At 43.1% G+C, this 24,576-nt stretch overlaps 1 protein-coding gene across 1 annotated transcript; it reads right to left on the minus strand.

Moving 5' to 3' along the window:
• Positions 1 to 1,111: 1,111 nt before the first annotated feature.
• tbx20 (T-box transcription factor 20) lies at positions 1,112 to 11,480 on the minus strand. Its single transcript, XM_070835871.1, has 8 exons — positions 11,351 to 11,480; positions 10,214 to 10,451; positions 9,408 to 9,572; positions 8,039 to 8,147; positions 5,428 to 5,586; positions 4,041 to 4,117; positions 1,705 to 1,817; positions 1,112 to 1,522 (listed from the first exon to the last, which is right to left on the minus strand). The coding sequence occupies exons 1-8, from the start codon at positions 11,478 to 11,480 to the stop codon at positions 1,194 to 1,196; spliced, it is 1,320 nt and encodes a 439-aa protein (XP_070691972.1). The 3' UTR covers positions 1,112 to 1,193.
• Positions 11,481 to 24,576: the final 13,096 nt, after the last annotated feature.

Consider the following 24,576-nt stretch of genomic DNA (forward strand, 5'->3'; position numbering starts at 1 on the left):
CAAATGTTTCTGGAAGTTTGTTTCCCTCAAGACCGGAGGAAACAGATTTACAAGGGCTACTTTTGTGGCCACTGCCACTCAGTAAAACTGATGATCTGATCTCGACACAATTTATGGTTGAACCTCTCTTTGTTAAGGCCTGGTCACATCAGAAACTTTGTACCTCAGTCCTCTGTGGCGGAGCACTGAACCCTCCAACAGGGGAGGTTAAATAAAAGCCCACCAGCCTAAAATATCAGCACCGTCTAGGCGGTTTGCCATTGGTTCACCAAAGTGTAACCACTGGTGAAGAACCCTGTGAGCCGCTCCCAAGAATTCCGCTGAAACGAACAGATGAGATGCTGGTGTGACCGGGCCTCTAACGTATGCAAAAAGCCTTCAGCCCTGTAGGTAAGCTTACCCGTCCCATATTATTCCATATAAAGTTTACCCAGCTACTGCGTCAGCATGCGTCCTATGATTTTTTTTGCACTCTACAGTGAGAATTATCCTATGAGTAAATGTAGCTTTTTCATCTTTGTACATTGCATTTTAACATATGTTTTGACATGAGTGTGAAGTCTGAGCTGTACATATGGCCGGCTTTCTAGAAAACTGAGGGACGCCCAGACGGCCGCTCCACCATTCTGATGTGCTGAAACGTTCACGGACTCAGTCTGAGCCTGCGTGTCCAACATACTGCAGCATCGCATGAGTGTGTCCAGAAACCATCATTTAAGGTTGCACTGCTGAGGGAGCCCCCAGACCCTGTAGCCAGTAGAGACTGTTAAACCTTTAGGGGGAGCCGGGGGCTTCTAAATACTGTTAAAATGGGTTTACGTTGATTTGAGTCTCCTCTCTGAGTATCCTCAAACATGCTCCTTATATCACCCTGCATTAGGTTTTACAGTCTGTATTGAGGTTGTAAGTGTTTGTACAATGTCACCAGAGTGTTCAGAGAAACCACAGGACCTGCTGGTGTGTCCGCTGGTCCTGCCGAGGCACCCCAGCCCTTCTTTTTTTGGGGGGATTTTCTGGATCAGTATGCCAAATCCTCTTCACCTCACTCCCTGCAGGCGAACTATTTACAAAGACCAGGGTGAAAGATACTAACAGGATGAGGAGTGATGAGCCGCAGTGGAGAAGTAACTGGTTGCCCTGGATCTGGGATGAGCATCAGAGCGAGGATCGGCCGTCTCCTCCAGAGGACAGAGTCATACAAAGGGCGTCATGACCGTGGAGGAGTGGCGGAGTCCCTGGATGGCGGCATAGGGCCCCTGTTGGAAGTAGTGGTGGTAGCGGGGCATGTGGAAGGAAGGGAATGACGGGCCGCTGCCCTGCATGGTTCCAGCCAGAGCGGTGGGCGTCAGCGGCATGCCCAGCCGGCTGTAGGGGGGCAGGGAGCCCTGGATGGGGTGAGGCAGGGATGCGGCGCCGGTGCCCATGGCTGACAGGGACTGTGGGTGCTGGAAGCCAGAGAAGCCCGAAGTGGTGGTGACCCAGGAGCTCAGGGAGAGGTTGTCTGAGGCAGTGAAGGCCGAGCCTGCGGGGGCCACGGGGGGGAAGAAAACATTAGGGTGAGACATACTCAGATTAAAGGATGCAGCTGCCAATATTCTCTCTTTTCCTCTCAAGAACACCAGCTGATCTAAGGTCTTATTTGGTTCTTTTTTGTCTCCTGTATCTGAGATCACATGATCTGCTGTGACAGACACCAGGACTCACCCCTCGTGTGCGCGGAGTGTCCGTCCTCGCTCAGGTTCTCCTCGTCGCCAGCGTAGGTTCGGATCGGCGACCGGGCGTACGAGTGCTTGTGGATCAGATTCTCAACACTTTCCCTGCAGCAAAAGCCGAAGAGAGAGCCCTAAAATAAATCTTTTTTGCTCATTTCACGTGTTTCACCACAATATGAAAGTAGTGCACACACTTCATCACCGCAGGCCAGCACAAACACTAAATACTACAAGTGATCTGGGATTTGTCACCTTTACCTTTATTCACCAATTAAAGCCTCACTAGGATTCAAAAGTGTGATGAGCAGCTACAACAGAACACAGATGACATAAAATATCTCACAAGTCACAGGCTGAGAATTAAAACAGGTGAAAATGGTAAAAATCACATTAACACTAATTTGCCTACAAACATATTTAGTAGCTCTTGTTTTAAAGGTTTTCATATCTTTAAACACATTTGCATTTTTAAAAACGTTGTTATAATAAAAATCTAGTTGTGGACATTCTAGTGGCTCAGGTTTTTATTTATTTTTATTTATTTATTTATTTTTTATTTTATTTATTTTTCTCACAGTTAACTCTAGATTGTCGGGTCTGATTCACTGTTTGGATCTGTTGTTCCCGCTTGCATGTTTCTTTGCATTCATGGATTTTTGTTTATATGTCTGAAAATGAGTGTGTTCATCCTGTGTGTACTTGTGTTCCTGTTTGTGTTGACTGCATGTAGATTTCAGTGTGTGTGTGTGTGTGTGTGTGTGTGTGTGTGTGTGTTCACTAACCCACAAAGTGCATTAGCTCATTTGAGTCTTGTCAGATAGCACTTCTCAAACACAGTGACACAAATTGTTGGGGGAGGTAGTGAGCGAGTATGTGTGTGTGTGTGTGTGTGTGTGTGTTTTTGGGTGGGTGGGTGGGCAGGCAAGTGGCCTGCATCATGAGAGCCATGCGTCCACATTAGCAGCCCCCCCCCCTCTGCAGCCCCTCCAATTAGGTTAGGAAAGTGCAATATCTGTCAGCAGAGGAGTACAAATGTGTGTGTTTTTATCAGCGTCGGGCCCCTCCGGCACAGAGGCCGCAGCAAACTCCCACAATGCACGGCAGGGCAATAGGGAGGCAGGGGTGGGGGGGCGGGGCATGCTGGTTTCAATCAGTCACTGCAGCCAATTGAATTACAGTGTGTTTTAGTGCAGTGGCCGACTCCAGACTAATGTGATTTCTGCAGCTCCCTGAAGATCAATTGATCAGGTCTAATTCACAGCCCTCAAAAAGAGAGAGACAGAGGAGAAGAGGGGGGGGGGGGCGTCTGGATGTGTTCTTCGGCCGTCTCTGGTTTGGGATGTTTGATTGAGGCAAATGGGCAGATGGTTTGATTTTGTCAGCTGATTTTGGCCATAGTGCCGGAATCAGGAATTACAAGAACTGTGTGTTTTGGCAGCGTCCATAAAAATCCTTTGATTGAGGATTTGTTGCAGTGTGTGTGTGTGTGTGTGTGTGTGTGTGTGTGTGTGTGTGTGTGTGTGTGTGTGTGTGTGTGTGTGACAAATCTATCTCATGCATTATATGGTATAACTTGTACAATATGTAAAACATATTCAAGAATAAAACTAGTGTACGGGAAAAGAATGAAAAAAGGCTGAAAAATTAAGGGAATGACTAGAGAGGAAAGACGGGGAAAAGCAAATGAAAGAAAAAAGGAAGAGCATGATAGAAAAGAATAAAGGGAATTAAAAAAAAGACAATGTAATGGTGAAAAAAATAAAACAAGAGAAGAAAAGGATGCTAAAAAAAGAACAAAATAAAGTAAAAGGAAAGAAAGAGGAGACAAGAACTATTACAAGGAAATGATAAAAACAGGACAAAAGACAAGAGATTAAATAGAGATGGTAGGAAAAAAGAAAAGAACCAGACAGAAAGACTGAAAGATAAAACAAGAAATACAAGGACAGCTGGAGAGAAACACTGGAAAGGAGAGAGTTGTAGAAAAAAGGAAAGACAACAACGAAAGAAGGGAAAGCACACAAGACACAAAAGACAAGGACAATATGAAAAAATATGTAAAGAAGGTAAAATAAGAAAAGAAGAATGAAGGAGAAAAGGAAGGACACGATAGAACAGGTGAAGATGGTGGAAGAGAGAAGAAAAGGAAGGACAGATGGAAAGAATGAGGGACAGATGATAAAGCTTGTTACATGGGATTATCTCTTTCACTCTGACACAAACAGAGAAAAATAAACACACACACACACACACACACACACACACACACACACACCATGCTATAAATGGTAACAGGACAAAGAGTGCAGGACCCAGAATCCCCTGTACCTCTCCATGTCTGTCAGCCGCGATGAGTCCCGGAAACCTTTGGCGAACGGGTTGCTGTCGATCTTCAGTTTGGTGATCTGGGAGGGTGACAAGTAGAAATGTTTCAGCTGTTTATCTAAAGCCATTTGTCGATCTCTTTTTCTTTTCTTTTCTCCCTCCTCAACATTATCCTTCCAGCCGCTCGCCTCTCTCCTCCATCACGATAACACAGCGCTACAAACACAGGAGAGCCCAGGCTTTTCATGTTCATCCGTCCTCATCAAATATGGATCTGACACCTTGAAACGACAGCTGTGGCTGCTACAAGACCTCACACACTTATTTTTCAGGAGCCACTTGATTCAAACACTTTCCCAATTCAAAACTATGAAGTTTGAGCTGGTAAATTAGGGATACGATACAAATGAACGTTTAACTGGGAGGATGAGACTTGAAGCTGATGTGAAAGTGATCCAACAGACAGCAGACTCTGTTGGACGTGTTGTTTGACGACAGAAACACTTGCGATTGTACAGCTGTGTTGGAGAGTAGAGCATCTTCTCTCACAGACGATCTCTGGCCGAGCACTGACAGCTCAGACGTGTCCCGAGCCAGTCCTCCTTGTTAACCATCTCCTAATTGTGGTTATCACTTCTCTCCAAAAGCTAAGCTAGGGGACATCCAGGAGGGACATCACACTGGTTTGAAGTTCAAAGTGCCCCGTTGGAAAATCACACATTTCTGTGCACCAATCGGAGTCGCTGCCAATCAAACCTGATCCCGTCACAGCCACAGTCCTGATTTAAAGAAACTCCTGTATTGTGAACCTGAGCTCTATTTTGCATTTGTGATAACTGTTAATGCCCACACCATAAATGGCTTGCATGTTCTGTGTGTTACACATTGTGTTGGATCCAAACGAACCTTTTAAAACACCAAAGTCACACACCGACACAAACACACTAGCTGATTGAGGCAGCAGAAGACCAGCAAACCCTGTCTCCTGTCAGATAAAATGACCATCTTTGTCAATTCTGGAGGCTTTGAGCAGAGCGATAGAACGGCTGTTTGTGGTTAAACCAGAAGGATCTTACAGGTCTATCTCCTCTCTGTGATATTATCAGACACCAAGAACAACAATCGGATTCTGTCAGTAGCAAAAACAAGCTTTCATGCACTATATTATATATTTTCAATAGAAAGTAGAACATTAGAACAAGTGTTAGCTAATGAAGATCATGCGTTAGAATTAAAAGCTCCAGAACAGCTACTAAATGGAGAGTGTTGCTCTTTTGTTGTTTGTATTGTAAATTTCACGGGACCACCAGCATAGTTTGGTAGTTAATCCAACAGAAGATGAAGGGACACTTTAAAGCCCATTGGCCTGTATCAGCTGTCAATCACTCACCAGCTGGTTCTGATAGGCTGTGACGGCGGTGAAGACGGTCTCAATGAACACAAAGGTGCGGAACTCCTCAGACTTGAGGTTGAGCAGCGAGGCCGTGTGGTCTTTCTTCTTGATGATGTGGACCCGCGGCTGGTACTTGTGCATGGAGTTGAGGATGATCTGCAGAGGACGAGCAGAGCCAGAGTCAGTGGGACAGGTAAGCATACGGGCCAGACTGGAGAAATGACACCCAGTCTAACCAGCGGCGGTACGTTCAGACCAGGGTCAGGAGGGCCCTCAAGTGGGTTCATAAGGTGACAAACCAAGAGCGTTATAATCCGCGGCTGAAAAAAGTCAAATGCAAATTTCCCCGTTAGTGTAACGTTTTACTTCTAAGTGTGGTCCACACAGTCCATCAGAGTAATCAGAGTACAATCAGCTTGGCGGATTTCTGTCTTCATCAGATTTGAGCCAACATGAGAGAAGACAAGAAGTCCTTGAAGTTCTCCAAAATAATGATGATTTGACCATCTACAATACCATGACAACTAGGTAAAATCTATCTTCTGATGAAGATCATGTGATCTGATAGAAAGCTCCAGAACAGCTGCCAAAGGGACTGGGCATTGAGATTTGTGAGTTGAGACTTTTTAGATTTTAGAGGGTTGGTCCAGGAGTTTATCCTTTTATTCCTGATCATTTGTATTTTACAAATATATTAAAATGTTTTAAATTAATAATAAAAAAAAAACAAGCTTATAAATGATATGATGAATAATAAAATAAATCTAAATACATATTGAAAATAAATTCACAATAGTGACATTTATGAATTTGACACCTTTTGGCATGATGGCTCATTGTTTCTTCATTGCTGCACAAACAGTCATCCAACATGTCTAACTGATTGAAAGCAAAGGGAAGGAACATAGATGGAGAAAAAAAGAAAAGAAAAATATACCATGCTAGAAGAATAAAAGGTCGGCAGAATAAAAAGACGGAGAGAGGAGTGTGAAGAGATAAGGCTGTTAACGCTGCAGCAGCTGCAGGTGAGAGTTTCCTCCACAGTCGTCTGTGCGGCTGCAGCCAAGGACACAGTTTGTATTTCTGTCTCTCTAGCAGACTGAAGACACCACACATCAAGTAAAACACACATGTAACGTGTGTGCAGCATTTTGTGTTTTCACACGGTGCTAAATGATGCAGGAAATATATTTTCACCATCTATGTTGTGCTTTCCTTTTTACCACTGCAGCTGAAAAAACTCTGTTCTTAACCCTTTAACCTTCTGCTCAACCATATGGTAGAGCACATTTTGACTCACTATATCTTATTGAAAACATGTTTTACTTACGACATCTCAACCGTTTGGTAGAGGCCAATATTTAAAAAAATGTGGGGTCTGTTCATAAAAAAACATAGATTTTTGTAATTAGTGCCCCAAGGAAATAAAATATATATAAAGAATCACTTTTTTCTTGGTGCGGACCTTAAAAAACGTAAAGTTCAGTTTTTAGTATTAATAAGAGAGTCTATATTTATATCAAATAAGACATAGCTGCTTGTTTTTCTGACTGGTATATATTTTAGGATATTTGTATTACTTTATTATTATTATTAATTATTGTACATTTTAAAATGTCTGTCTGTAAAAATGTATTTACGTGGGAGGTTTCTCTCTCGTTCATGACTGGTTTAAATGACGGACTAACAGAGGCTGTGTAGAAGGGATAATAGTGAAGGTCCTCCGTGTATTGTTGTTGTTGTTGTGCCACAAGGCAGCATTATATTTTTCCAAATGTCAAGGTTGCAGCAGCACTGATAATTACACAAAATGTTATTTTTACATTTGATTTATGATGTAATGATTGAGGAGTTTTATTTTGAAAAATACTAACATTCATTTAGCAAGACAAATAATTAACTTGCTCTTTAAAATACAGACAGTCACGACTTAATAATTCAATACATTATTTCTTGAGGGGAAAAAAAAGGGTGCTTTAGTATCATATTTAGCTCATTAAATACTTATTTTTACTTATATTTTCTCTAGGCTCAATATTAATAAATAAAGACTAGAGAGGAAAATATATATTTCCCATCTGAAGAAAGCAGAATAATTAAAAGGGGATAAACAGCATTTCTGATTATACATGCTAATACTGTAGCTCATATGTGTTTAGATGAAGCACACACACACTTCCGGCTAATATAAAGGCTAACCCTTTCCTGATGTCTGGCTGAAGCCCTCAGTCACCGCAGGATGGAAAGAGCTGCTAGTGTTAATGTCACTGCGGCCTTTAGACAAAACCTGCTGACTGGAGCATATTTCCGAGGTTCTAACTTATAACCAGACATGTAAATAAAATTAATAAAAATAGCGGGTCATTTTCGATACAGTTTTGTAATTCTGGCCATTAAAAACGCTGCCAGGCCAGCGCTACCTGTGCAGGCCTGCTGTCAGGTATGACGTTACACTCGGGAGGTCTGGGTCTGTTTGTAGTTTTTAAAGTACTTCCGCAGTGTTTCGCACCAGCAAAGTGCCTGTGTAAGACTCCCTGGTGATGTGGGTTAAAACATGGCGTGTTTTAGTATCTCGTAACAGAAGAAGAAAACCGTAGGCAGTGCTCACATGTCCGTGCTGGTCCAGTTCGTTGTTGGTCAGCTTGACTTTCTCGAAGGAGACCATCTGCTTCAGGAGCTGCTCTCCGGTGAACGGTGAGTCCGGGTGGACGTACAACCTGCGGGGCAGCAACAACAGCAGCTGTGATTGGCTGACGGCCGTCCGCGGCCATCCAATCAACGCACAGATGTGAACAGCACCGTAGTGGAATTTTACAAGTCACTTAGCAACCCGGTAAAATAATGGCTGATGGTTTCCAGGGTTTTAGGACACAGGGTCACAGCAGAAAAACATCCAAATAAATTTATTCCTGCTCGAAAGCAAATCACTGTGAGCGACAGGCTGCTGTCGGGAATTAGACTGACTGTGTATTTGATAGAGTGGCTCAGTCAAAAAGGGTTTTATTGCCCAAACGATATTTGATGTAGGACATAATGTTACTTAAAATTTAATTAAGCACATTTAAAGTTTTGTTCGTGCTGGGAATTGTAGTTTCTATCATATGCACGGGGGGGAAATGGAGTCTCCGTTTTTTTCTGTGTTAATGTTCATTTCTCACAGTGAAGCCAGGAAGAATCTTTTGGTGGGGACATATACATTCTTTTTATTTATTTATTTATTTTTTATTTAGTTAAAAATGGCCAACTGTCAGCGCGTCAAGTCTAAAAACAGGCTACTGGAGTCCTGGTGTCCTACTTTTTTAAATAGTAGAATATAATCTAAATGTCAGTAGTGTAACTTTAAAAGAAAAGAAAGGGAAAAAGGCTGAGCTTATTGTCAGTGGACGCGTGGCATGTAGTGACAGACGCTATAAAGTGAACTGACATCTTAATAACATCAGTCAGGAGGTTTGAAGGGTCCCAGATGCTTCCTGCTGGGAAACATAACTTTATTTTCCCGCTTTTCCTCCTGACATGTTGATGATGTTCGAATAGAAAAAGGAAACCTGTTGTGACTGATGTGAAGGTGACACTCGTTGCTTTGTGAGCGCTTCACATTATTATTACTGTTATTATAAGGGGCGGCCTACAGTGGAGCAGGAGACCAGCGGCTCTGATCCTTGTATGCAGAAGCGGCATCGAGCATCTTATCGCCTGCGTCTATTTCAGCAGTCAGAAAAATAAATCATCATATTATATCTAAAGCCAGACATCTTGATTTAACAAGGTTCGATTAAAACATTTTTTTCCCTCATTTCAATTCTGATTTTGAATTTTCCAAATTATTTTTTTCTTGTTCTTTGCTTCCCGTGATGGAGGAATCCTCTCCAGACTAGTATGTGCCCGTGGCACAGCTGTCCACGGCCCCTCCCTGAGGATGGATCGAGTGGATCCTGTCCCGGGGGGCTGCGGGAGGTGCGCGCGGTGAAGCTGCGTACCTGGCGGGCAGAGGAGGGTCGGCCTTCCCGGCCACCAGCCAGGAGGAGCGGTGGTAGGCGTACCGGTACCGCTTATTGTCCACCGGCACGATGTCCATCAACACGATGTACTTGGAGTCCTGGTCCACCCCGGAGAAAGAGACCCGGATGGTGGGGAACATCCTCCTGATGGACAGACAGGCGGTATCTTATTATTATTATTATTATTATTTGTTAGTGGAATTACAATCCTGATTATTCTTTATTTCTAATTATTACTGGTGCGCTCATATTAATACTTTTGAACAGACTACTAATGCAAAAACATATTTGAAAAAAAAAAAGAAAAAAGCATGTAAAACCTTAACTGGGCCGCATGTTCAGTATGAACTGTCCACTTTCAGGCAGGACAGGAGCCACAATTTTGAAATCCTGAACAAACCCCACTAGAAAATTCTACAGGGATAAATTTTAGGCCTACAATTTATTTGTTTGTTTCTTGCATTTTTTTTATATTCTTCTTATCCAGTTATTCGATTTCCTAAATGCTATTTCAAACCCTCACAGAATAACAATTATAGTGCGGAAATAATAAATCCCCTTTTCATTTATTTTACTTTGTCGGCTTAAAAATAGTCAGATTGCTAAAGTCTTAAAATTATACTGAAATATATAATATGTACAAACTGCATTCATGTCATGTTTAAACAGCTGAAGTTGTGTCTGTTACAGTGGCAGTAAGTGGCCCTTTAGTGTCTCCACCAAACCATATATCTAAAGTATCTGAACATTTAGAAGTGTTGCTGCTGTGAAAATCACCAGTTTACCTCCCAGACTTGGTGATGATCATCTCGGTGCCCAGCTCGTGAAATTTATCCCACAGCTCCTTGGTTTCCAAGCTGCACGAGATCTTGGCCATCTCCTCGCTAGGGATGCCGGGATTGGTAGGGATGAGCGGCTCCGTGCACACCGCGGGCGCGCTCCCGCTGAAGTCCCCGTGCCCGTCCAGGGAGGACAGGTCAGCCAGAGACTGCTGGCTGCAGGAGGACTTCTCCACGAATTGTTCTTTTTTTTATGGATGCGTGGAAACAGAGAAACAAACAGAGGCAGGAAGGTGATTCTCAGGCACAGTGATCAGGGACATGCAGCAGTGTCATGAAGGAATATTTCCTTTTATCATCACCAGATTATCCACACTGTCTCATCCAAGCCTGCAGGGTCACGGGAAATAAAGGGAATAACAGTGAACAGCTACATTTCATTTCTGGTATTTAAATCATTTATAAAAACATGTTTTCCGTCAAGAAGGAAAAAACACAGATGAAATAATTTCACACTAATTATAGAGATCAAATCGAAATACATAACTAAATACACTGACTTCTTTTTTTTCCTTTTTATTTGTCAAAAACAGAGCCTGACAGACGGGTTTGAATATGATGCTGCAGTCCACGCTGAGTGGATTTCTGCTGGTTAAAACTGGAACTCACAGTCACCTGGATGTTCACAGTCAAGTCAAGTGTTTCCATTTATTTCGATCTAAATCAGTAAAAACTGACACCAGCGTGTCAGCCAGCAGGATCACTGGATGGACATTTGCACTTGTTTTAAATGATAGTAATGACAAGTCTCCATGTTAAACAGACTGATACCTCTAAATAAAAGAGGCTCCTTTAAAATATATTTATAGGACTATGGAGGTGTTCCAGGTTTTTCTCTTCTTCACTTTATTTTCTTATTTATTTATTTCTAAATATTATTCAGCTGTCATCACACAGTTCATCCTAATTCATGTATTTAGTTTGTTCCCTCCTCTGCTGCTACAGTGGCCCTGCTGCACTTCACCCCGGTCCTTCATTAACTCTCAGCATTTTTTTTTTTTTGCGTAAACCTACTTTTAACAGCTGTGATCTTACATTGACCTGAAGGGAACAGAAATGAAGTTCACGTCTTTCCATCCTTACCGAGAGGCTTGATGGTGTTCTCCTCCGACTCTTTGTTCTTGTTGGGCTTCCCGCTGGACATCAGGGCGGCTATGGAGAAGGCGTTCGCCCGGGAAGAAAGCTGCGGTTTGGGGGATGAAGTGTACTCCATGTCGGCGAGGAGGGTTCAAAATATTCCTCTTTAAATTAGAAAAAAAAAAATCCTCAAGAAACGCCAAACTCCGCCTGGTTTTGGCTCCCAGTGGAGGAAAGGGGGGAAAAAAGCGCAGGAAAAATACACACAATTTGTCCTCGAGTTCGCTCTTTGCGCTCAGTGTGCCCGCTCAAACCGACAAATGCTCGCCGCTGTGGAACCACTCGTCACTGCCGAGCCGAGGGTCTTGCTGGATGCATGTTGAAGGAAGCAGAGGGGGGGGGGGGGGAGACTGACTCCACTGGCTCGTGCGCGTCCTGCGGTGCCACATCTGAGGCCGGCTGCTCTTTGGGAAGCTTCGGTCCGATTCAGCCTCCCCTTATAATTCCACTCTGCCCTCCAATCAGTGCCTCTGCTTCCACGTCACACTCCCACTGTCCCGCAGCAAGCTCTGATACACGGCAGCCAATTACAAAACCTGGAGCTGTCAGGGGTGGGCTTTTTCATGCCAAAGACCCGCGGAGAGAGCGTGTGCGTAAAGAGGACTAGTACGTGAGATTTGGATGACTTCATACTGTCTGTGCTGGGGTGATGACAGAGGGAAATGACTGACACAAGCTTAGGAAAATGTCTTTCTTTGCTTTCACAGCATAATATTGTGGAGAGGAATTAAAACTTAAAGTGGTCCCCAGGAGGGCCCTCAGACCACTTGTTGGGAATCACAAACCCACAATGTCAGTTTGCATAAGATGGTGCTATCTGATAATTAGCAGCAGTGACGTGATGATGATGATGATGATGAGGCTTTACACACTTTTTTTTTTTCACATTTTGGTTTTGACAGTCCTGCATAGACTAATATTCAGCATCACAGACACGAACCACCAGCCAGCGTCATCACATAATGTGGAGGAGTGAGAGTTTCCTTTTAGACACTCTGCTGATTTCTAATCAGACTCATTCTCTGTTCCTACAGATGAGCCTGTGCCAAAATATGATGCAGTGCAAAGTGATAAAAGAGACAATCAGGCCTATGCAGTGTTTTTAAAATAAGAAAAAACGCATTGATACAACCAGGAAGTGCCTTATAGCAGCGCTATACAATTTCATAACAGATGAAATCCAGCTTTAAGAAGCATCAGACTGGAGCCGTGAATAATCAGAGGTCCCAGTTCTATTAGAACGCAATCAAATATTTCCTGTAATAAATACTATTCACAATGTGTAAAAAAAAAAAAAAGAACATGCTTATTTTTGATGCTGTAACTTCATGTGATATTTCAAAGGTTTACTACACTGACAGACATTTTCTCCTCCACACAGTTCAGGCCTCAGTCTGTCCAAAGACACCTGAGCTACAGCAGCACTGTCTTTTACTTCTACATAAATAGATGAGGAAAGAATTACAGCTTTTCCTTTTGAAAAACTTTTTTTTTTTTTTTTAATTTAACCACATACAGTCTCGCTGACAGCAGCACCAGTAACTCCTGACTGGGAAGCAAACAAAGAACCCGGCACACTGTCCATCACTTATACTCTGTTTGTGTGTCAGTGGATCAGTGCAGACTGAGCTCAGAGTGGAAATTGATTAAAAAAAAAAAAGAGATCCCACTGCAGATACTTATTCATCATGCCTGATGTGATGTATATTTGTATTTGTTTTGTTGTTTGGTTAAATACTGTGTTTTTTTTTATGTATGAAAGAGTGTACGGCTTGGAGTGCAAGACATACAGGGCCCCTGTGAGGGACCTGCAGACTTTATATATTTATATATATATATATTAACATATATATATATATATATATCCTCTCAGAATTTTTTTTTTGATAAAATACAATACAACATAACACAACATACAGCTTCAGAACATATGGTGGAATCATATAAAATGATTGTATGTTTTAAACTGTACTGTCATTTCTATGTAACTGTTCTTATGACGTGCTGCTGACCTCTTGGCCAGGTCACCCTTGTGAAAGAGATCTTGATCTCAATGGGTTTTTATCTGGTTAAACAAAGGTTAAATAAAAAAATAAAAATAAACGCACTGAAAACTCATTACTACAACAAAAAAAAAAGCCTAGAATTGGTGTCAAAACACATTAAGAGCAGAAACACGTGATTTCCAGTGTCCACCTTTATTCTGCCTTCCTTAAATGAATGTCCCAAGTGACATGCCAACTGGAAACAAAATGAAAGAAAAAAAAACAAAAACTGTATTATAATGAAGAACACAAGCAGACAGGCTGATATGTGTATCAGGATTCACCTCCTCGGGGCGTATTTGGAGCCCGGACACCCTGAGTGACCCCACTGATGCTGCTCTGTGGCCTCAGTATGTGATGTGAGGTGTGTGAGGCCCTCAGCAACTGTGAGAAATGCCTTGACAACACACACAGGAACCTCACTGAGTACAGGAGCAGCAGCCTTGGGTTAATCCGTTCTGTGACACACACCAGTGAGCCCCTAATCTTTCACACACGCACACGCACACGCACACACACGCACACACACACACACACACACACACACACACACACACACACACACACCTCATGTGACAACAGGAAATGCACATTATTTTTATGAGGCCTACTAGCAACAGTAATAATTGCTTTAACAGCAACAGCCTATTTGCTTTAATGGAGGCTGACCTGCTGTCTGTAATGTCCACTGTTTTCCAGGCTCAGACTCTCTGCTGTTATCGTCTTATTACTGCCTTTAGTCACTCATTCAATTTTATATCAGAGAAGAAAGCTTTCAAGACCGATTAAAGAAGTCTTTTTTTATTTCCTGTGCTTTTAACTTGATAGGGACAGAATCCGGTCTAGACGTCATTTAAGAAGAAGTCTTTATCAAGACGAAATGTTTTTTCTTCCTCAACACGACTGATATGCACACAGCCTAACGGACAGCCCGGGTTCACCACAGGCCCTGATTTAGACGAGTTTTAAAAAGCAACATGCTGGACGCCGCGAAAGGAGTTGAAGCTTCCGAGCAGCACCTGAAGGCATCATGTTTCCAAAACGCTGACTTCAGATTTTTTTTTTTTTTTTTTTCCAAAGGTGCGTGTGTGTGTGTGTGTGTGTGTGTGTGTGTGTGTGTGTGTGTGTGTGTGTGTGTGCGGATCACCTCTCTTCCTCAATGTCACTCTCTCTCCTCTCACATAAACACCGAGCCAGAGATCCGCGGAGCAGCTAAACCCATTAGGAGACTCCTGAATGCAAATCCGCTGCTGCAGATATTTAATAAGAGACCTGCGCTAGCAAATTAGATTACCCCGCAATTGCCAGTGGATAATGTGCTAAAAGCTTTCCCACTTAAGCGTTACTCCTTACTGAATATTATTCACACTTTGAGGGGCCGGTGCAGCCTTAAAGGAACAGCCGGCCCGCAGGGGGGACTGGGAGAAAACAGATGGTTTTCACAGCTGAACACTGGGTGAGTCATGAGCCAGCTGACTGAGAAGTGAGGGAGATTCACAGGGATCGAACAACGCCGGGATAAGTTAAGTTTTCTTTATGCCTTTGTAATTGCAAAGAGTCCAAACCTTCTGATATGTTTGTGTCAGATTTTCCTGAATGAGGCGGTAAACCTTCCAAATATTATTATAGAACATTCAGAGGTTGTAGAAAATGTTGTTCCACTGTGTATCCACACAAATTCAGCAGAAATAAAACTATTATACAGTCCATATACATGTCATGTGACTTTATCTTGCCTTGGTTTTGAGCCTTTTTCATTGAAAGTCCGTTTATTCCTGTAAATCACTGAAAATAATTACAATTTTGATTTTTTTATGGTCTACAGACAAACCATCAGCACTTCCTCTACATGGCATATAAAGTTATGTTAATGTCCCATCCCTCTCTCTATGGGGGGTCCAGTCACCAAAAAGATGAATACTAACAAATATTCTATATTATTAACACATTATTAATAAAGGTGATCATTGTAAATGTAAATATTCTGTAATTATACTGTAAATGTGTAAATATTCTGATATATGCCTACTATCACTGCCTGTTCATTACCAGTTTCGTTATATTTTTATTCAATGATAATAAAGGCTTCTGATTTATGATATTATACACTACTGCATGCATTAGTGTTTCCTGATACTGCTACAAGTGTTTCCATCAATGATGTCTAATAACACGCTCTATAAACCACGAGCAGTGCACAAACACACAAAAAATCCTGCTGTTTCATCAAAAATTGAAATTTTACAATTGGAAATGTGAATAAATGTAGAATTACTGAATGGTCCTTTAACATTTTACTGGTTAACTTTTGTTCTTACATTGAAAGGTAATTCCAGTTGTCATGCCGATGGTCTCAGAGGCCCTGATTTCCTTATTTTGACATAAATATATCAATCTTACTCACTCAGAACATCAGAAACAGACTAATGTTAACTACCAGCTAAAATAACTCCTCTTGTTTCCTATTTTTAGAAATAAATGTTGCATTTAGATCTTGAAATGCTGAAAAAAGCTCCGGATTGAAGAAGACTTCTGATCAAACGATGATTTACATAAAAAAAATGAAATAATGTGTTTCAACTTGTTTAAAGAATAAAGAAACTATCATCATTCTGAGCACATTAAATGACCTGTAACATGTATTCTGCATTGTATGTGTGTGTGTGTGTGTGTGTGTGTGTGTGTGGGGGGGGGGGGGGGGGGGGGGGGCTCCTCCTGCCCCACATCAGTATTTCTCAGCAGTAGGAGATAACAGGATATGTGACGGCTCACCACACTGAGAGCCTACAAGCTGCAGCACTCAGGGATATGACGACGAAACCATCTGAACAATTATTCCTCGGGATAAATGGCCGCAGCGTGAAAAGGTCAGCAACAAACGACAGCCAATTCCCCGCAGAGTGGAATCTGAGGAAAAATAATCGCCCCATGATTGAATTGAATCCTGGGACATTTGAGCCACGGTAATGAAATGGCTGTTGTTGTGACCCGACCCTTTCACCTCCCCGACGATTTTTTACCAGATTACAGAGCAGGCAGCAGGGGCGACTATTTGCCTACAGGAATACATTTAATATATGTGCATAGGTTTGTTTTGTCAATGTAAATCCCCATTATCGCAGATCCTTCTGCATATTACATGTCAGCGCTCACCTGCAGGGCTGGCGGGGCCACAGAGGGGTATAATCTTTGAGGAGGGATCCAGGGCTACAGTTGGGATGGTGGTTTAATGGCTGTTTTTAGCTACTCTGCAAAGGAAACGTCTGTCTGTCACTGGTCGTCACACCACTTTGGTCCAAACTGGAATATCTCAACAAGTATTATACGGATTGCAGTGACACTTTGTATTAACATTCATGGTTCCCAGAGAAAGAATTTGCAAGACTTTGGTGATCTCCTGACTTGGCGTTTAGCTCCACCAGCAGGACAACGTTTTTCGTAGTTTCAACACGAAATATGTCGACATCGACCATATGGATTGGGACAAACTTGTGCACAGAAAGTCGTGGTGCCCAGCCAAGGCCCAATAAGAGTAGGCTGCACCCTGTCCAGACCTGTGGTGCATTCAGCTCTGACAAAACATTGATTTGAACAGAAACTGTGTTGCATTCAAGACACTAGCACACTGCCTCTTTAATACAGCGAGATTTATACACATCACTGCTGGCACACCCACCACATGACAGACAGCATACGCCAAAGCCTTCTGAACCAATGCGATACATTGGAACACCTGGAAACTGGCAAAGTAGTGTCCACCGCTTTCAGATTGAACATTCTAGGTTCTGCAGTTGGGGTTTGTCCTTGGTTTACAACTAAATATCTACAAAACATTCCCATCAGCCTTAGCTGTTAATCACCAAATGTTAGCATCCCAAAAGTCTGAACTCAGATGGCCACATGGCGAACATTACACCTGCTAAACATCAGCACAGTAGTCTCATCAGTGTGAGCGTGTACATTGTTCAATGCCAGTAAGGAGAAGGAATGCTTTTAATGAGAATTTGAGTTGCATTCATGGTAGCTCAACTGAGTTGGGAAAAAGATGAAAGGGCTGAATTAATTGGAATTAATGCTGTGGAAATGTACATACTGACTTCACCCAGACAGCAGATAAACATGAAGAAGAGTCTGGGGACCGGGAGACATTAGAAGTAGAAGTAAAGGTCTGACTGTAATATAAGCCCAAATAAAGGCCTGGCTGTCTTTGCCAATCAGTTTTGAGAACTTATGGTAAGCAGAAATATTTCTGTCTACATAACTATAATTATAACTAACACTTTTTTTTTTCCTGCCCACCCCAAACACAAGTTTTCAGAGCAGGCAAAGATTAGTTCTCGTAATGCAGCATTCTTAGTGAGGAGAAAACCCGTCTGAAAGAAGTAAAGATGAATAAATCTGTTGCTACGAAGCTCAGACTTGAACCTAGTTTCTGCTCTGAACTCTTATTGTTAATGGGGGCTAGACGCTACAAGATTGATGTATGACAATAAAAAAATAGACATGCAGAGAAGCAGTGGGGATGTTTTCCTTTTATTTCAGAAACAGATCATATCAGATCACACATTAGCTGACATAACAAAGCTTTGATCTGAAGCATGTCTTCACCAACGTGGACTCTTATTCACCTGCTGTTGACTGCCCTCAAAACACACACACACACACACACACACACACACACACACACACACACACACACCCACACACACACACAGCCTCCCACCCCTCCCGAGCCTGAGGCATGCAGTGGTCGGTCTGTTGCCTCCGTTCATATGACTAATTAGACCAGCTTCACACTGCGCCGTTCCTTTTGATGCTGATCCCTGGTGCTAATTGCTGCGTCAGTCCCGGGCCACAGCCAGGTTAAGTTCAAATGCAGGGCCGACGTCTCCGCTCACCCCCACCCTCCTGCCGAACCTCCGCCAGACCCCCGTCCACCTCTGCTCATCTCCCCCATGAAGAGCTTTAACAAACTGGTTTGTCATAGAAATGCTGTAAAGAGCAGCTGAAGCAGGAAACACTGGGGAGTGTGAGAGTGACCAAGTGCGTGTCCGTCCATAAAAGTCTCACTGATTACAAGCAGAGTTACAAGATTTCTTCCCCACATCTCATCAATAAGCCTACCAACCAAACCAAAAAGCAAATTAGGCTTTTAGGTATTTCTTGGATGGCAGGCTGCGGTCAGCCTGGTATTTTGTGTCAGCTTGCAGCATTTCCTTCTGATTCCTTAAGTTTTATTCTTGCTAGTGGCTTTTCTTTTAGGGTTTTTTTATGCAGGTATCATCAAATAACGACCACTTTCGCATGATAAGAGCGACCTAACATGACAGAAACCATCTTTGGGGAAAATCTATTTGACATGTGGGCTACTTTAATGTTTTTTACTCTGGTCCATGTCCCATTCGCTAATGTAAGTTTTAGTCACCAAATTAGCTGAGCTTTAAGGACAGTGGGGCAAACAAGGCAAAGACTTTAGCCCTCGTATTCATTTCAGAGTCCTGTCTGGTGATGCAGCGTGGGCGCAATGAAAAAACGCTGGGGCAAAGAGGTTGAACCCAGCTCAGTTTTTACTGTGAGGTCATCTGGCAAGACCATTTACATATGGTGCACCATTGTGCCTATGAAAGATAAAATGAATGCTGCTGTGATAACTCACCGGAGTTGTAAAATCCCATCTCACAGAAGCTGTTAATTGTCTAGATTAGTGACACTGAATGTTATTTTCCAGAAAAATGTTGGCTTTTACGTAATTTCTTATAGTTTCATCTAGAGTTCCCTGTTTGCCACGAAAGACAAACACTCCTGTAGCTGCAGGATCAAGCCTGTGACTTTCAGATTATGGAGCAGGTTTCCATGACCTCCCTCCTCCCTCACCCCTCCTTCCCCCTTAAACTCTGTTTTGCCCAAACTCAATGGGATTACACTGGGCCTTGGTGAAGGATAGGTCAAATGAAAAGAAGGAAGAAGGAGGAGACGAGGATGTGATGGATCAGGGGACTGGTGAGACACAAACACTGTGATACTGTGAGATGGAGGTTTGGGAGAGAGTGAAGAGGGGAGACGACCTCATGACCTAGTCACTTTATTTTTCAAGGACACACCACACTGCCAACTGTTTTTTTTTTTTTTTACAAAAGCTCAACATTTTAGTTTAGTTTCTGGCCGTTGTGCAGCCGTTGAGCTCAGTACATTACAACTTGCAATTAACATGGCATGTGCTCATGCTATATAGAAATCTGTGCTGTGGAGACAGTCAGGGGTACAGCTTTTAAATGTAGTGTAAGTAATGCACATAGCCATGTAGACGCTAAGGCTACGTCTATTGTGACTGTCCGTAAGTCTGCAAGGGTGTCATGTCCGTCCTCCTGGTCCTCCTGGTCCTCCTGATCCTCCTGGTCCTCCTGGTCCTCCTCGCCCTCCTCGCCCCTCACCCAACCATCTGTCTCTACACGGCTATTGGATATTCAGCTGGTCAAACAAGTGTTAGATCTTTAAATGGGAATGTTTGACTCCACACTGTTGCTGAATAATTGAGGAGCTCGGTGGTTAGAAAAGGCAGATTAATGCACATCTACAGGCTGTGTGCTGTGCGTCCCGAGAAAGCGCGACAGACACTGACGGCGAGAGGCTAATAACACGCTTACTGCAACACCCAAACCCTTTTTGCAGCATAGCACGGACAACCATAAGATTTTAGCAGCAGGGGGTGGTGCTAAAAGCTAACAGTGGGATTTTAGACATACACCCCCCACCCCAGCCTGTGCTTCAGCCTCCTTGTACATCATTTTAAGAAGGAGTGCTGTAATTGTGTTGTGATTCTGCAGACCGGATCGACCCTCTTGACCCCCCGGGGAGGCTGTTTCTGAGATGTGCCAAGAGTCACATCTCTAAATATGGCCAGAGCGAGGGGGAGTCATCTCCGCATGTTAGACTGTGGACTTCACCTCCGTGTCCTTCTATTAGTTTGACCTCAACTTCAGAACTCCACACTTCAGCTCCACAGATTTTCGCTTTGGCAAGGAGAGAGAAGGAGACCCGTTCCTCCAGGAACCTTCACACTTGGGCTGAAAAGTCAGAGTCAAAGTCAGAGTCATCGAACAACTTGTCAAGCAGTAAAAAGTATTTCTCTTAACCGTGCCATGACTTTCTTTGCACCTTGAAGGTTAAGTATTTGGTCCGGAATAAAAACACGTGCTGCATCTTTTAAAATGCATTTTGTCGTATTTGATGGGGAACAATACATTCACAAATATCCTCAATGACGACATGATCTGAAACATCAGACCTCCACATGTACACACCATTCTATTCATTTGTATGCTTTTGAAAACAAAGTCTGTATTGATGAGAGCAAACAAGCAGAGAGAGAGCGAAAGTGTAAAGGTTTGATGCTGCAAATAAGTTTGTTTTTAGATTTCTGAATGAATGTATGGGCGTCTCACATGTATGTATGAGCACGTTAGTGTGTGTGTTGATGGGGGGGAGCTGGATCTGAAGAGCAGAGGGACGCAGGGCGCTAACAGCCAGCGTAGCGAGGGAAGGCAAAAGCTTTGCATGTGCAAAGAGCCCCTGTTAGTAGAACTGACTTTAACCTTTATTCACTGAAAGACCCCAACCATCACGCCCCCCCCCCCCCCCCCCCCCCCCCCCCCTCACACACACACACACACTCCTCCCCCTCGGCGTGAGGTTTCTGCAGGCAAAGTTGAACCTGCCTTGTCCACAAGTGTGAAGATATTTTGAGGAATTTTTCAGATTTTTTTCCGCTCAGTTTTAGTCCACATGACCTTCGCTTTGCAGAATTCCTCACATACAGAAAAACAATAGTGATGTCATTGTTTCCCAAACATGTCCACATGGATACGTAGAAACGGATCTCCATTTTGGTGACCTTAAACACCATGTGCCGGTGGACAAGAAGCAACACCATGAAACACCCAATTTTAGATAAGCAATTTTAGATGAATGGAAGTCCTGTAATGGCTGGGACCAAACCAAGCCCAGTCTTTCCAAGCCCAAGGTTTTCTCAGTGTCTTCTTTTTCTTACATGACCAATCACAAAGAAAATGTAAACATCTAAATCCACAAACTCTCACCTTATGTTCGACTCTCTCACAAACATTCATATGGACTACGTGTGGGATAGAAAAAAAAACACCTATAAGCCATAATCTTGCGGTCTCATGGCCTGTGTTCGTCTTGGCTGCTGGACGGACTGAACGCTGCTAGAAGTGGGATTAGCATCACCGCTAAAATAACACCAAGGAAACTAGACGACAGCCAAAGACCCCCAAGAAAAGGTCTATTGTTGTCCAAGTGCTGTTATTGCCTGGAATTATCTGCGCTTAGTTACACCATAATGCACACACACACACACACACACACACACACACACACATGCACACACGGGGAAACACACACAGGCACATGCACCGACACGCAGTTCTCACACAGTTCCCATGCATTTGTTAATAATCCATACACACATGCAGATCTCGCCTCCCTTGTGGTTTTCACGCGGTGCGTGAAGTGACGACGAGTGATCACCTCTTCCGCTGTGTCCCTATCGATATTATTGATCCTCCTGCCTTTAATCCTCATGTTTATCCGCTCCAGGTACATAATTGCTGGATTCCCCAAAGTGTGAAAGGCATAAAGAGCCTCTCAAAGCGTCCTCTCACCTCCAGCAGCTGATACGTCAGAGTTTGCGACGCTGGTCAGGATGTGATGTGATCCGCTTTCAGTATTTGACCCCATTAAAATGGCTGTCGCGGGTCAGAGTTCAAGAAGAGGATTATGGCTTCCTGCCAATGACCCGTTTGAACCCTAAAGGGTGCCACAGTGGTGATTAGGGAATATTATCAAGATGACGAGGCCGGGACAGAGAGTGAGGTTGTATGAGTTGCTGTATGCTTGTGGCTCTGTGGATGGCATTAGCAGTCAGTCCATCCACTTTGCTTAAGACTGGAATACCTCAACATATACAGGATGGATTACTGTGGAAGTTTGTGCAGACATTCATGGTCCCCAGAAGACAAATCCTAATGACTTAAGTGATCCTGTGGCTTTTCATGTAGCGCCACCATGTGGTTGACGTATCTGGAACCTGTTGGCTATCATTTGATATTGATTTAGCATCTGAGGGCAAGAGTCAGTGTTTCAGATGTCTGGATAACAGATATCCAAACTTCCTTTTTTGGTCATTGTTTAACCGATATGAACGCACATGCATTTAAAAAAAAGCTAAAAATAGATGTTAGCCAGTAGATTCCCAGCTGAAGCATGATTGGTCAATAGCAGTCAGATGACAAACGGACTACAAACAGAAACCAGAAAGCCTCTGATACCAAAATCTTGTCTGTTTATAGAGATTATTTTATGAATAAATACATACTAAACTAATCCCAATAATGATAATAACTTTATTGATAAGCTTTACAAAACAAAGTAATACCAGACAGTTAAAAATGAGGATAACACCAAAGCAACTGTTGCTAATAGCAACTGTTAAATAAGATACTGAACATGGTAAACGTTATCGTTGTCAAAGTAAGTATGTTGCCATGCTAGTGTTAGCGTTTAGCTCCAAGCAGCGCTGTTCTTAAGCACATCCTCACAGACGCTAGTGTAGCTGTAGACTCTTAGTGCTGCTTATAGAGGAAGAAGTTGGAAATGTTTTCTTTTTCTTTCTTCCTTTCCTAAACTAGACAGAGCCTACTGGATTAGCTTTTATCGGTTATTGTGACAAAAAATGATATAAATCATTTTTATATCATCTTATAGGTTCAGCTTGGTGTAATTATGCTATGTCATTTTCCGAGCAGCACTGCCCTTGATGTTTAAAATTAGAGAATAATCTCACCCTAATAATTTAATGGCTGATTATGTGGAAATGTGGATGTTCAGATTTCCATTGCTTCTCGTCCACGTTGGTTTAAAAACTGGACTTCAAAGTCCCATTTAATGATGAAGATCATGTGATTGAATAACATTTTCAGAACGGCTGCTAAAATGACCTGGTGGTGTAACAGTGTGTTCTCTGCTGCCGTCTCCAAGATGGAGAGTGAACTCTGAACCAAACACTCTGAACTCTGCTCTTTCACAACAGCGACAAGGAGATATCCATGAACTGCTCCGAAAAAAAACCATTTTTGATGAAGATCATGTGATCTGACTGCAGAGCAGTTACAAACTATTGTACAGCTCATGGCTAGATTGTTTTCTGAGACACTGCTTTTGCTTTTGAGAAAAAATCTTGGGAATTATTGCTTTAAGGCATGAACATCATTCTAAGTAAGACGTCCATGGCAGTTGAAGGTCCCTCTAGCAGAGATGTGAGGATTGTGAGTGATGAGGGAGAGATGAGGGGAAGTTGATGGTCGAGTGGGAGGGCAGGCGGGCAGGCGGGCGGGGAGGGGTTTGGGTGGGATGAGGCGGGGAGCCTCTTCCTCGTGCCTCCAGTCGAGCAGAAAATCTCAGCAAATTAGTTACCGCGACGACGGCTGGTCGGGGAGCTTTCATCCAGCGCAGCAGGGGAGCCGCCATGGGATCGGGATAAGAAACACCCCCCCATAACAACATCTTCCCTCACCCTTATTCACCACTGCTCCTCACCCCCTCCCTGCCCCCCCCACCCCCCCACCCCTTGAGTCACTGTCCAACCATCCATTACTGTTTCCTGGCAGCAGGCTCGACGGCCTGTTTGGCTGTTAAACGGCTCTGCAGCATTAGCACCCCCGAGAAAGGTGTCACATAAACACCAAGCAGTTGCTAAGAACTGCTGCAGCCCCAAGAGAGCGGACCTGCCTCTGCAAGTACACAAAGAACTGACAGAGGTGTACACATGAACGCAAAAAAGGTGAATTTGAAATAATGAGGATAATAGAAAGGACATCCAACAGTTTTCAACTCCAGAAAGTTAGATCCTGTACACTGTCCAAGGCTGGCAAACTGAAACTATTTATCAGACAGGCAGCGTGCTAATCTGACACTGATGTACCGCAGGTCAACAAGTTCAATCCTCTATATAGGATACAGGAAATAGGAAACATCATCTGATTGATAAGCAGCAAAGGCAGCTGCATGAGTTCCGGCCTCAGTGAGGCACCGCACGTTCATACAGTAGCA

The sequence above is a fragment of the Pempheris klunzingeri genome, chromosome 8, assembly GCF_042242105.1.
Source record: "Pempheris klunzingeri isolate RE-2024b chromosome 8, fPemKlu1.hap1, whole genome shotgun sequence".
Lineage (NCBI taxonomy): Eukaryota > Metazoa > Chordata > Actinopteri > Acropomatiformes > Pempheridae > Pempheris > Pempheris klunzingeri.

Excerpts from the sequence above, each read along its gene's own strand:
- tbx20 (XM_070835871.1), bottom strand. The coding sequence starts at position 11,480 with ATGGAGTACACTTCATCCCCCAAACCGCAGCTTTCTTCCCGGGCGAAC. Across the intron at positions 9,573-10,213 it reads ATCATCACCAAGTCTGGGAG|GAGGATGTTCCCCACCATCC; the intron begins GTAAACTGGTGA and ends TCTGTCCATCAG. Across the intron at positions 1,818-4,040 it reads CGGCTGACAGACATGGAGAG|GGAAAGTGTTGAGAATCTGA; the intron begins GTACAGGGGATT and ends CTTTTGCTGCAG.